This window comes from Belonocnema kinseyi, chromosome 10 (assembly GCF_010883055.1).
Source record: "Belonocnema kinseyi isolate 2016_QV_RU_SX_M_011 chromosome 10, B_treatae_v1, whole genome shotgun sequence".
Lineage (NCBI taxonomy): Eukaryota > Metazoa > Arthropoda > Insecta > Hymenoptera > Cynipidae > Belonocnema > Belonocnema kinseyi.
Genome location: NC_046666.1, coordinates 1,008,471 through 1,022,912, shown reverse-complemented (window position 1 = coordinate 1,022,912; position 14,442 = coordinate 1,008,471). Strand labels below are relative to the sequence as shown.

At 20.6% G+C, this 14,442-nt stretch overlaps 2 protein-coding genes across 2 annotated transcripts in view; one reads left to right on the top strand and one right to left on the bottom strand.

Moving 5' to 3' along the window:
- The window catches only part of LOC117181422 (programmed cell death protein 7-like), an 18,933-nt gene extending 9,778 nt beyond the window's left edge, over positions 1 to 9,155 (top strand). The window contains exon 3 of the mRNA XM_033374052.1: positions 8,880 to 9,155. Coding sequence (XP_033229943.1) covers positions 8,880 to 8,991 — 112 coding nt within the window. The 3' untranslated portion in view covers positions 8,992 to 9,155. The remainder of the gene's footprint in view (positions 1 to 8,879) is intronic.
- LOC117181420 (U3 small nucleolar RNA-associated protein 15 homolog) overlaps positions 9,133 to 14,442 on the bottom strand; it is a 37,500-nt gene continuing 32,190 nt past the window's right edge. The window contains exon 5 of the mRNA XM_033374049.1: positions 9,133 to 9,446. Within this exon, the coding sequence (XP_033229940.1) occupies positions 9,211 to 9,446 (236 nt within the window). The 3' untranslated portion in view covers positions 9,133 to 9,210. The remainder of the gene's footprint in view (positions 9,447 to 14,442) is intronic.

The window sequence follows — 14,442 nt, the reverse complement described above, 5'->3', positions numbered from 1 at the left end:
AATATAATAAATAAAAAAAATTAATAATATAAATAAATAATATAATATAATAATAGAAAATTCATCACTTTGTTTAAAAATTTAACTGATTTAAAAAAATGACGAATCCATTTTTGATTGCCAATTGATAATGTTTAATTCAAGATTTAACTATTTGGTTGAAAATGTCATATTTAAATTGAAAATTCAACTATTCTAGTTGACGATTCCTCGTTTTCGATAAAAATTCATTAGTTTAGTTTTTTTGAAACTGAAAATGTAATTATTCCAATTTTGATTGAAAATTGCTCCTTTTTAATTCAATATCAAACTATTTATTTGAAAAATGGTCTTTTTTAGTTCGAAATTGAACTATTTTGTGAAAAATTTATGTATTTTATTCAAAAACCGTTGTTTTTTTCTTTTTTTTTTAATAGAAAATTAATCTTCTATCTTGAAAATGCGTAGTTTTCGTTAAAAATTGAAATATTCATTTTGGTTAAAAATTGAACAAATCCAGTTTAAAGATTCATCATTATAGTTGAAAATAATGAAATTTCGTCACTTTAATTGAAAATATAACTATTTTGTTGAAAATTAATTTTTTTTAACTGATAATTTAATTTTAGTTTCAAATTAAACTATTTTGTTGAAAAATAGTTTTTGTTTTTTTTTTATATAGAAAATTAATCTTGTTGGAAAATTAATTTTTTTCTTTGAAAATAAAACTACTTGGTTCCATTTTAAAATGTTTTGTTAAAATATTATGTTTTTAGTTTAAAATTTATTTATTTCAGTTGCGGATTAATCATTTTAATAGAAAATTCATCACTTTGTTTGAAAATGTAACTATTTAAAAAAAAATGACGAATCCATTTTTGATTGCCAATTGATAATGTTTAATTCAAGATTTAACTGTTTGGTTGAAATTTTCATATTTTAAATTGAAAATTCAACTATTTTAGTTAATGATTCCTCGTTTTAGATAAAAATTCATCAGTTTAATTTTTTTTTTAACTGGAATTGTAATTATTCCATTTTTGGTTGAAAATTGATCCTTTTTAATTCAATATCAAACTATTTATTTGAAAATTGGTCTTTTTTAGTTCGAAATTGAACTATTTTGTGAAAAATTCATGTATTTTATTCAAAAACCGTTGTTTTTTTCTTTTTTTTTAATAGAAAATTAATCTTCTATCTTGAAAATGCGTAGTTTTCGTTAAAAATTGAAATATTCATTTTGGTTAAAAATTGAACTAATCCAGTTTAAAGATTCATCATTATAGTTGAAAATAATGAAATTTCGTCACTTTAATTGAAAATATAACTATTTTGTTGAAAATTAATTTTTTTTAACTGATAATTTAATTTTAGTTTCAAATTAAACTATTTTGTTGAAAAATAGTTGTTTTTTTTTTATAGAAAATTAATCTTTGTTCTTTGAAAATAAAACTACTTGGTTTGAATTTAAATTCTTTTCTTAAAATATTATCTTTTTAGTTTAAAATTTAGTTATTTCATTTGAAGATTTATCATTTTAATTGCAAATTCATCAGTTCGGTTGAAAATTTGCTTTTTTTTTGTAGAAAATTAGTTTAATTTAAAATTTAACTATTTCATTTTTGGCTGAAAACTTTTTTTTAGTTCAAAATTCAACTCTCTGTGGGAAAATTGATATTTTTTTTGTTGAAATTGATCTATTTATTTGAAAATTGGTCTTTTTTAGTTCGAAATTGAACTATTTTGTGGAAAATTCATGTATCTGCGTGAATTAAAATGGATCCGATATTTGTATCCGCAATTATTTTAAATTCTAAAGACACTATTTTCTCACAATTTTTTGCTAATGCCAGTATTTCCTTATTTTTTTCTTGAACAATATCTTTTGAACTTTTTCGCTAATTGGCTACAAATTATCAGCTGTTTTCTTAGAAATTCCTCTTCTCCTTAGCTGAATTTTTTTTTCCAATGAGACTTTAATTATTGCAGTTGAAACTTCAACTATTTCGTTTAAAATTGTTTTTTTTTTTTATTATTATTTTTGAACTGAAAATGGAAAAATGGAAAATTCCATTTTTTATTGCCAATTGTTATTGTTTAATTCAAAATTCAACTAGTTGGTTGAAAATTTCATATTTTAAATTGAAAATTTAACTATTCTAGTTCATGATTCTTCGTTTTAGATAAAAATTCATTAGTTTAATTTTTTTTTTTTAAACTAAAAATGTAATTCCATTTTTGGTTGAAAATTGATCCTTTTTAATTCAATATCAAACTATTTATTTGAAAATTGGTCTTTTTTAGTTCGAAATTGAACTATTTTGTGGAAAATTCATGTATCTGCGTGAATTAAAAAGGATCCGATATTTGTATCCGCAATTATTCTAAATTCTAAAGACACTATTTTCTCACAATTTTTTGCTAATGCCAGTATTTCTTTATTTTTTTCTTGAACAATATTTTTTGAAATTTTTCGCTAATTGGTTACAAATTGTCTCAATGCAAGATTAGGGTCGGTCCAAAATTTTTAATTTTCAAGTTAAGAAGTTGAGCTTTTAAAAAAAGTTGAATTTGCAACCTCATAGTTAAATTTTCAACAAAAAATATGTATTCCCAACACTGCGATTTTCTACTAAATTGTTGGATTTTCATCCCAAAGAGACGAATTCTCTATGAAAAAGTTTTATTTTCAATAAAAATTGTAATAATTAATATTTGAACGAAAAAAAAAGATTTTAATCTTAAATTAAAAGCAGTTGACTACAGCTGAAAAATAGGAGTTTTCAACAAATTATTTTAATCAGCTGTTTTCATAGAAATTCGTCTTTTCCTTAGCTGAATTTTTTTTTTACTGAGACTTTAATTATTACAGTTGAAACTTCAACTATTTTCTTGAAAATTGTTTTTTTTTTTTAATTATTATTTTTTAACTGAAAATGGAAAAATGGAAAATTCCATTTTTTATTGCCAATTGATATTGTTTAATTCAAAATTCAACTATTTGGTTGAAAGTTTCATATTTTAAATTGAAAATTCAACTATTCTAGTTGATGATTCTTCGTTTTAGATACAAATTCATCAATTTAATTTTTTTTTAACTGGAATTGTAATTATTCCATTTTTTGTTGAAAATTGATCCTTTTTAATTCAATATCAAACTATTTATTGGAAAATTGGTCTTTTTTAGTTCGAAATTGAACTATTTTGTGAAAAATTCATTCAAAAAACCGTTGTTTTTTTTTATAGAAAATTAATCCCTTAACTTGAAAATACGTAGTTTTCGTTAAAAATTCAAATATTCATAATTTGATTTGTAAATTTATTATTTTGGTTAAAAATTGAACTAATCCAGTTTAAAGATTCATCATTATAGTTGAAAATAATGAAATTTCATCACTTTAATTGAAAATTTAACAACTACATTTATGTTTATAAACGGATATTTTTTAGTTTCAAATTAAACTATTTTGTTGAAAAATAGTTTTTGTTTTTTTTATAGAAAATTAATCTTTTTGGAAAATTAATCTTTTTTTTTTGAAAATAAAACTACTTGGTTCGAATTTAAAATGTTTTGTTAAAATATTATCTTTTGGTTTAAAATTTATTTATTTCAGTTGAAGATTAATCATTTTAATTGAAAATGCATCACTTTGTTTAAAAATGTAACTATTTAAAAAAATGACGATTCCATTTTTGATTGACAATTGATATTGTTTAATTCAAGATTTAACTATTTGGTTGAAAATGTCATATTTTAAATTGAAAATTCAACTATTCTAGTTGATGATTCCTCGTTTTAGATACAAATTCATCAATTTAATTTTTTTAACTGGAATTGTAATTATTCCATTTTTTGTTGAAATTTTTTTGTTGAAAATTGATCCTTTTTAATTCAATATCAAACTATTTATTTGAAAATTGGTCTTTTTTAGTTCGAAATTGAACTATTTTGTGAAAAATTTATGTATTTTGTTCAAAAAACCGTTGTTTTTTTTTTATAGAAAATTAATCCCTTAACTTGAAAATACGTAGTTTTCGTTAAAAATTCAAATATTCATAATTTGATTTGTAAATTTATTATTTTGGTTAAAAATTGAACTAATCCAGTTTAAAGATTCATCATTATAGTTGAAAATAATGAAATTTCGTCACTTTAATTGAAAATTTAACTATTTTGTTGAAAAATAGTTTTTGTTTTTTTTTTTTATAGAAAATTAATCTTTTTTCTTTGAAAATAAAACTACTTGGTTCGAATTTAAAATGTTTTATTAAAATATTATCTTTTGGTTTAAATTTTATTTATTTCAGTTGAAGATTAATCATTTTAATAGAAAATTCATCACTTTTTTTTAAATTTAACTGATTTTAAAAAATGACGAATCCATTTTTGATTGCCAATTGATATTGTTTAATTCAAGATTTAACTATTTGGTTGAAAATGTCATATTTTAAATTGAAAATTCAACTATTCTAGTTGATGATTCCTCGTTTTCGATAAAAATTCATTAGTTTAGTTTTTTTGAAACTGAAAATGTAATTATTCCAATTTTGGTTGAAAATTGATCCTTTTTAATTCAATATCAAACTATTTATTTGAAAAATGTTCTTTTTTAGTTCGAAATTGAACTATTTTGTGAAAAATTTATGGATTTTGTTCAAAAACCGTGTTTTTTTTTTTGTTTATAGAAAATTAATCTTCTATCTTGAAAATGCGTAGTTTTCGTTAAAAATTGAAATATTCATAATTTTATTTGTAAATTTATTATTTTGGTTAAAAATTGAACTAATCCAGTTTAAAGATTGATTATTATAGTTGAAAATAATGAAATTTCGTCACTTTAATTGAAAATTTAACTATTTTATTGAAAATTACTTTTTTTAAACCGAAAATTTAACAATTACATTTATGTTGATAAACGGATCTTTTTTAGTTTCAAATTAAAATATTTTGTTGAAAAATAGTTGTTTTTTTAATAGAAAATTAATCTTATTTCGTTGAAAATAAAACTAATTAGTTGGAATTTAAACTCTTTTGTTAAAATATTATCTTTTTAGTTTAAAATTTATTCATTTCAATTGAAGATTTATCATTTTAATTGTAAATTCATCTGTTTGGTTGAAAATTTGCTTTTTTTTGTAGAAAATTATTTTAATTAAAAATTTTAACTATTTCATTTTTGGTTAAAAACTTTTTCTTTTTTAGTTCAAAATTCAACTCTTTGTAGGAAAATTGATATTTTTTTTTTGTTGAAATTGATCTATTTATTTGAAAATTTGTCTTTTGCAGTTCGAAATTAAATTATTTTGTGGAAAATTCATGCATTTTGTTTTAAAATCGTTGTTTTTTTTTTTTAAAGAAAATTAATAGTTTTCGTTGAAAATTCAAATCAACCAATCAAATATTCATAATTTTATTTGAAAATTGAACTAATACAGTTTAATATTCCATAATTTTAGTTGAAAATTTATCTTTTTGGTTTAAAATTAGTCTATTTCTGTTGAAGATTCATCATTGAAGTCTGAAAGTAAGGAAAATTAATCATTTTAATTGAAAATTTAACTATTTTGTTGAAAATTAATTTTTTTAAACTGAAAATTTAACAATTACATTTATGTTGATAAACGGATCTTTTTTAGTTTCAAATTAAACTATTTTCTTGAAAAATAGTTGTTTTTTTATAGAAAATTAATCTTTTTTCGTCGAAAATAAAACTACTTGGTTGCAATTTAAACTCTTTTGTTAAAATATTATCTTTTTAGTTTAAAATTTATTCATTTCAGTTGAAGATTTATCATTTTAATTGTAAATTCATCTGTTTGGTTGAAAATTTGCTTTTTTTGGTAGAAAATTATTTTATTTCATTTTTGGTTGAAAACTTTCTTTTTTTAGGTCAAAATTCAACTCTTTGTGGGAAAATTGATATTTTTTTGTTGAAATTGAACTATTTATTTGAAAATTTTTCTTTTTCAGTTTGAAATTAAACTATTTTGTGCAAAATTCATGTATTTTGTTTAAAAATCGTTGTTTTTTTAAAGAAAATTAATAGTTTTCGTTGAAAATTCAAATCATCCGATCAAATATTCATAATTTTATTTGTAAATCTATCTTTTTGGTTGAAAATTGAACTAATGCAGTTTAACACTCCATAATTTTAGTTGAAAATTCATCTTTTTGGTTTAAAATTGGTCTATTTCTGTTGAAGATTCATCATTGAAGTCTGAAAATAATAAAAATTCATCACTTTAATTGAAAATTGATCTAGTTTGTTGAAAATAATTTTTTTTAAACTGAAAAATCTAACAATTACATTAATGGTTAAAAACGGATATTTTTAGTTTCAAATTAAACTACTTAGTTGAAAAAATTTTCCTTTTTAATTAAGCATTCAACTTTTTCTTTAAAAATGCATGCATTTTGTTGAAAAATGTTTTTTTTTTCTATATAAAATTAATCTTGTTTGAAAATTAATCTTTTTTCGTTGAAAATAAAACTACTTGGTTAGAGTTTAAACTGATTTGTTAAAATATATTCTTTTTTGTTAAAAATTTATCCATTTCAGTTTCAAGATTTATCATTTTAATTGAAAATTCATCAGTTGGTTGAAAATTTGCTTTTTCTGGTGGAAAATTATTTAAATTGAAAATTTAACTATTTCATTTTTAATGTGAAGAATTCCTGAGAATAAAATCAAGAAACTAACGACCAAATTTGGATACACCACTATAAAATGTTCCAATTTCAATTTGAAAAAAGTAAAAAGGAGGAAAGAAAAATGAGATTATTATTTTTTTTTCTTGATTTAATTTTAAGGAATTCTTCACATTAACTTGATTATTTTTCGTTAAAAAAGATTTTATATTTGTATTTAATCTCATTTAAATGTATAAAATTTCTATTTCATTTTTGGTTCAAAACTGATATTTTTTAATTCAAAATTCAACTCTTGGAAAACAGATCTTTTTTTAGTTGAAATTAAACTATTTGGTAATTTTGGAGACAAATTCCAGAAATGAATTGTTATGTTTTCAGTATTACTTTATTATTTAATTAATTTATTATTTAAAGATAAAGATAAAGATTTTAAAGATTTCAAACAAAAAATGTAGAATTTTTTTTAAGAATTGTGAAAGACTTTAACAAAATTTTCTCAAGATTCATGGGAAAACTGAAAATGATTTTTTACTTTGAAAATTTATGGAAAATTATAAGAATTTTTTTAATTTGCTGGATTTTCAAAAATTGTAGGAAAACTTCGATCAATTTTAAAATATATTTAGAAGTTCTCAAAAAATGTTAACACACTTCGTTTAAATTAATTGAAATAATTTCAAATTTTTAATTAATTTTGAATCTTTTCAAAACTACTAAATATCTCTTAATTTTTTCTATAATTTTTAGAAAATCCTGCAAATTAAAAAAAAATTGAATTTATAAATAAAAATAGAGCACTTATTATTTGTAAAAATATTTGAGCAATTTGAAGAGATATTTAGAAGTTCTAAAAAGATTCGAATTAAATTTAGAACTTGAAATCATTTCAAATATTTAGAGCCGAATTTAAAATAAAATGTCGAGTTTTGCAGATTTCAAACAAAAAATGTCGAATTTTTTTAAGAATTGTGAAAGACTTCAACAGAATTTTCTCAAGATTCATGGGAAAACTGAAAATGATTTTTTACTTTGAAAATTTATGGAAGATTTTAAATATTTTATTTAATTTGCTGGATTTACAAAAATTGTAAGAAAATTTAGATTAATTTAAAAATATATTTAGAAGTTCTCAAAAAATGTTAACACACTTCGTTTAAATTAAATTAAATAATTTCAAATTTTTAATTAATTTTGAATCTTTTCAAAACTACTAAATATCTCTTAATTTTTTCTATAATTTTTAGAAAATCCTGCAAATTAAAAAAAAAAATGAATTTATAAATAAAAATAGAGCACTTATTATTTGTAAAAATATTTGAGCAATTTGAAGAGATATTTAGAAGTTCTAAAAAGATTCGAATTAAATTTAGAACTTGAAATAATTTCAAATATTTAGAGCCGAATTTAAAATAAAATGTCGAGTTTTGCAGATTTCAAACAAAAAATGTCGAATTTTTTTAAGAATTGTGAAAGACTTCAACAAAATTTTCTCAAGATTCATGGGAAAACTGAAAATGATTTTTTACTTTGAAAATTTATGGAAAATTATAAGAATTTTTTTAATTTGCTGGTTTTTCAAAAATTGTAGGAAAACTTCGATCAATTTAAAAATATATTTAGAAGTTCTCAAAAAATGTTAACACACTTCGTTTAAATTAATTGAAATAATTTCAAATTTTTAATTAATTTTGAATCTTTTCAAAACTACTAAATATCTCTTAATTTTTTCTATAATTTTTAGAAAATCCTGCAAATTAAAAAAAAATTGAATTTATAAATAAAAATAGAGCACTTATTATTTGTAAAAATATTTGAGGAATTTGAAGAGATATTTAGAAGTTCTAAAAAGATTCGAATTAAATTTAGAACTTGAAATAATTTCAAATATTTAGAGCCGAATTAAAAATAAAAAGTAGATTTAATTAATCGATGGTGCTTTTTACATTTAAAAAAATCTTGCAATATAATTTATCAACATTTCCTCAATGAAAGATATTAATTGAATCCTTAAAAAGTGGAGAAAAAAAACAAACACTATAATAAACTCCGAGTTTCATTATTATTAAAACATTATTTGACTGGCTCCATGTGAAAAATTATACCTGGAAAAAAAAACTCTGGAATTATTAGGACCCTAAAATAGTCTAATCGCTGAAAAAAAGTGTCAAAATGATAATGTAACTCCGAGGCATGTCATGAGAAGCCGGAAGAAAAAAAAATAAGGCAAGATCCATAATTTTGATTACAGAACAATGTGGGACAAATTTTGCAATTTGCGAGGAACGCCTATACCAACCGGATGGGTCGTCCCAGCGCCTCCCTCATCCGCAGCCTGGCAGAAGCTTCTCAAAAAATCATAACCAAAATAAGGAACCCTAATTTTTTATAAAAAATAGCGATAATGAATCGAATATTTAAGTAGATTACATAAATAATTTGTATTATTTAATAGTTGATACTCGGAAAATGGTTGACTCCTCAAGGAATAAGCATTTTTGAAAACGTTTAATTAAAGTTTTATATTTAAAAAATATATTTACAAGCCTTTTTCTTTTTCTTCTTCTAGATTTAAGTTTTAATTAAGCTATACTTAGAACAAGGTTCTTTTGGGCAGCAGTCGAGGGTTCCAGACTTGGGGGCTCGATCGTCGTGAGTGAAGTGATCGCTTCCGCGCCGGACAAAATCATTTGAAGAGGTCCTTGCAGCTCGGTCAAGGACATTATCAGTTCCTCTTCTTCGTCCAGTTTCTTCGCGAGGAGATTGAACATTGTTCGCGGTTCTGAGCTCAGTTCCTCCAAATGATCCTCATAAACATCTGCGGATTTATTGGATATTAAATGCGTATTTTGTGGAGATTCAGGCTGGCTGTTTTAATCGATGAACAAAATGAAATTTAAGAAATCAAGCTATATTCTAAACACTTTTCCATATAAATTAAGAAACAATAAACAACAAATTAAAGTATTCAAGGTGGCACTCTTGAATTCCAAACTTTTAAAATTGAAGTTCCAAAAATGTAAATTTATCTTCACATTTTCAATAGTCTAAATTAAAGAATTTAAGCATGTGAAGTTTAAAAATTTTCAAAATTATATTATTTGAAGTAATTTAAAGCTAGAGACATTAAAAATTGAAAAATATATTTTTTAACTTAACAGTTCTTAAATTAGAAGTTAAATTATTTTAAATAGTCTAGGCATTCTTTAAAAGCTCTACAATTTTATTTCAAAATCTTGAGAAACCTAGAAGTGCTTCTAAATTTTTCCAAATTCAAATTAATTTTTTTATTTTTTGTCACAACTTTTGAATATATTTCAAAATGAATTGAATTTTTTCTGTAACTTGTAGATAATCCTGGAAATTAAAAAAATTGAATTTATTAATAAGAATAGAACACTTCTTATTTGTAAAAAAATATTAGATTAATTTTAAGAGATATTTAGAAGTTCTAAAAAGATTTGAATTAAATTTAGAACTTGAAATCATTTCAAATATTTAGAGCCGAATTTAAAATAAAATGTCGAGTTTTGCAGATTTCAAACAAAAAATTTAGAATTTTTTTAAGAATTGTGAAAAACTTCAACAAAATTTTCTCAAGATTCATGGGAAAATTGAAAATGATTTTTTACTTTGAAAATTTATGGAAGATTATAAGAATTTTTTTAATTTGCAGGATTTTCAAAAATTTTAGGAAAATTTCGATTAAATTTAAAATATATTTAGAAGTTCTAAAAAAATTTTAAAACGCTTCGTTTAAATTACTTGAAATAATTTCAAGTTTTTAATTAATTTTGAATCTTTTCAAAACTTCTAAATATCTCTTAATTCTTTCTATAATTTTTAGAAAATTCTGCAAATTAAAAAAAAATCATTCGAATTTATAAATAAAAATAGAGCACTTATTATTTGTAAAAATATTTGAGTAATTTGAAGAGATATTTAGAAGTTCTAAAAAAATTCGAATTAAATTTAGAACTTGAAATAATTTCAAATATTTACAGCCGAATTAAAAATAAAAAGTAGATTTTTACAGATTTCAGACAAAAAGTTTAGAATTTTTTTAAGAATTGTGAAAAACTTCAAAAGTATAAAAAAAAATGTTAAGATTCTTACGAAAATTGAAAATGATTTTTCACTTTGAAAAATTATTTTAACAGAAAGTTTAAGAAAATTTTAAGAGATTACAAAAATTTTCAGAGAAGAACATGGAAGATTTTAAGTATTTTATTTAATTTGCTGGATTTACAAAAATTGTAAGAAAATTTAGATTAATTTTAAAATATATTTAGAAGTTCTAAAAAAATGTTAAAACACTTCGTTTAAATTACTTGAAATAATTTCAAATTTTTAATTAATTTTGAATCTTTTCAAAACTTCTTAATGTCTCTTAAAATTACTCACATTTTTTTCTACAACTTTTAGAAAATCCTGCAAATAAAAAAAAACTTAAATTTGAATTTATAAATAATAATAGAACACTTATTATTTGTAAAAATATTAGAGTAATTTTAAAAAATATTTAGAAGTTTGAAAAAGATTCGAATTAAATTTAGAGCTTGAAAGAATTTCAAATACTTGCAGCCAAATTAAAAAAAAAATGTAGATTTTTACAGATTTCAAACAAAAAGTTTAGAATTTTTTTAAGAATTGTGAAAAACTTCAAAAGAATAAAAAAAAATGTTAAGATTCTTACGAAAATTGAAAATGATTCTTCACTTTGAAAAATTATATTAACAGAATGTTTAAGAAAATTTTAAGAGATTTAAAAAATTATCAAAGAAGAACATGGAAGATTTTAAGTATTTTATTTAATTTGTTGGATTTACAAAAATTGTAGGAAAATTTCGATTAAATTTAAAATATATTTAGAAGTTCTAAAAAAATGTTAAAACACTTCGTTTAAATTACTTGAAATAATTTCAAATTTTTAATTAATTTTGAATCTTTTCAAAACTTCTCAATGTCTCTTAAAATTACTCACATTTTTTTCTATAATTTTTAGAAAATCCTGCAAATTAAAAAAAAATAATTTAAATTTATAAATAACAATAAAACACTTCTTATTTGTAAAAAATATTAGATTAATTTTAAGAGATATTTAGAAGTTTTAAAAAGATTCACATTAAATTTAGAAATTGAAATAATTTCGAATATTTACAGCCGAATTTAAAATAAAATGTAGATTTTTGCTGATATCAAACAAAAAATTTAGAATTTTTGTTAAGAATTGTGAACAACTTTAAAAGAATACAAGAAATTTCTTAAGATTCTTACGAAAATTGAAAATGATTTTGCACTTTGAAAAATTATTACAGAAAGTTTAAAAAAATTTTAAGAGATTTCAAAAATTATCAAAGAAGAACATGGAAGATTTTAAATATTTTATTTAATTTGCTGGATTTACAAAAATTGTAAGAAAATTTAGATTAATTTAAAAATATATTCAGAAGTTCTAAAAAAAATGTTAACACACTTCGTTTAAATTACTTGAAATAATTTCAAATTTTTAATTAATTTTGAATTTTTTCAAAACTACTAAATATATCTTAATTTTTTCTATAATTTTTAGAAAATCCTGCAAATTAAAAAAAAATAATTTAAATTTATAAATAACAATAAAACACTTCTTATTTGTAAAAAATATTAGATTAATTTTAAGAGATATTTAGAAGTTTTAAAAAGATTCGAATTAAATTTAGAACTTGAAATAATTTCAAATATTTACAGCCGAATTAAAAATAAAAAGTAGATTTTTACAGATTTCAAACAAAAAGTTTAGAATTTTTTTAAGAATTGTGAAAAACTTCAAAAGAATAAAAAAAAATGTTAAGATTCTTACGAAAATTGAAAATGATTTTTTACTTTGAAAAATTATATTAACAGAATGTTTAAGAAAATTTTAAGAGATTTAAAAAATTATCAAAGAAGAACATGGAAGATTTTAAATATTTTATTTAATTTGCTGTATTTTCAAAAATTGTAGTAAAATTTCGATTAATTTTAAAATTAAACTAAATTAAACTAAAATTAAATAAAACAATTAAAATTGTAACGCTAAAAGTTTAAAAGTTCTTCGAAAATCTAAAAAAATCAAAGCTTTCTATGTAAAACAATTCAGTTTCAAATTGTTTTGTTTTAAATATTTGGTTTCAATTTACTCGTATTAAATTAACAGTCAAATATTGCTAAATATTAAATACTTATTATTTTTCTGCATTAAGAAATTTCAAATTAAATAGGTTGAAAATTAAATAATTTAGACTCGCAATATTTTAAATTTAATAAAAACCTTTAATTATGACTATATTATTATGGATTTATTTTGAAGTTGAAAATAGCAAAACGCACGTTTACATTTTTTAATGGCTCAACAAATTAAAAGAAATAATATATTAATAAATTTATTTATTAAATTTAATCTAAAAAATAAGATAAAAGAAGACCTGAAACTCTGAACTAAAAATATATTATTGATAAATCATAAAAATTTTTATTTAAAAATAAAATTATACAGATCGATTTTAAAAATAATTTATTTATTTATATTTACAGTTGATCAAATAAAACTGTTTTTTATAAAAAATTATCAACTTCAAATGCTTTTAATTTTTAATTGTTCGAATCTTAAAAACTAAACTTTAATTGTTTTTAAAAACTGTTAAAATCAAACTTGGACAGATTTTTCTTCTGAAAATTCGTAAAATTCCCGATTTCCCTGTCCAGCGGTCACCTCTTTTTTATTTAAAAAATCTTCGATTTTAAAAACTTCCAATTTTTTTAACTTTTAAAACTGAATTAAAAATTTTTTTAAATTAAAATATATGCTTACAAATTTTTAATAAAAAATTTTTGAACTGAAAGATTTTCGAATTAACCATTCTAAACTAATATAATTGATAAAAATCACAATTTAACAAATTATTTAAAAAACGGTTCAAATCAAAGCTGGATAACACTTTTATCCTAAAAATGTTGTAAAATTCCCGGTAAAAAAATTAATTCACTGCCATTTCCCGGTTTTCCCCGGTCTCATAAAATTTCCGGTTATTTCTTAATTTTTCTTAATTAAATTTTTTAAAATTGAATGGGTTAAAAATTGAATAATTTAGACTGAAATAATATTTTTAATTTAATAAAATCCTTTAATTACGAATATATTATTATGAACTTATTTTTAATTTTAAAATTGTTTATAAAATTTCCATCGCACGTTAAAATTGTTTTAATAACTAACTCGTTCGAATTGAAACACAATCTGGCAATTCTTAAAATTTGAACGTATCTAAAATTGTTTTGTCAAATCAATTATTGTTCAGATTTCTAAACTTAAAGTACAAATCCATTTAAAAAATAATTTATTTATTTATATTTACAGTTGATAAAATAAAACTGTTTTATATCAAAAAATTTCAATTTCAAAAACTTTTAATTTTCAATTTAAGTCTTCGAAACCGCATTCTGAAATTCTTCAACTTAAAAATGTAAGTTTAAAAATGTAAAATTTCTGAAGTAAAAGATTATAAAATTACGCATTGTAAATTGAACGATATAATTGAAAACCAATTATTTTGAAAAACTGTTAAAATCGAACTTGGGCAGATTTTTCTTCTCTGACTGATAATTTAATGAATGAATCAGTGAATAACACAGGCCCACAAATAAAACAAAAGTGTCTGTGCAATTGACCAGACCTATATATTCTTATGTATTTTTTCGACGCTGAATCTGAATTTGCAATAAAAAAGTAGGGTCCAGCTACTTTTTTATGGGGTTTTGCTCGAAAAACCTCATTTTTTACGGTTTTTTCATGG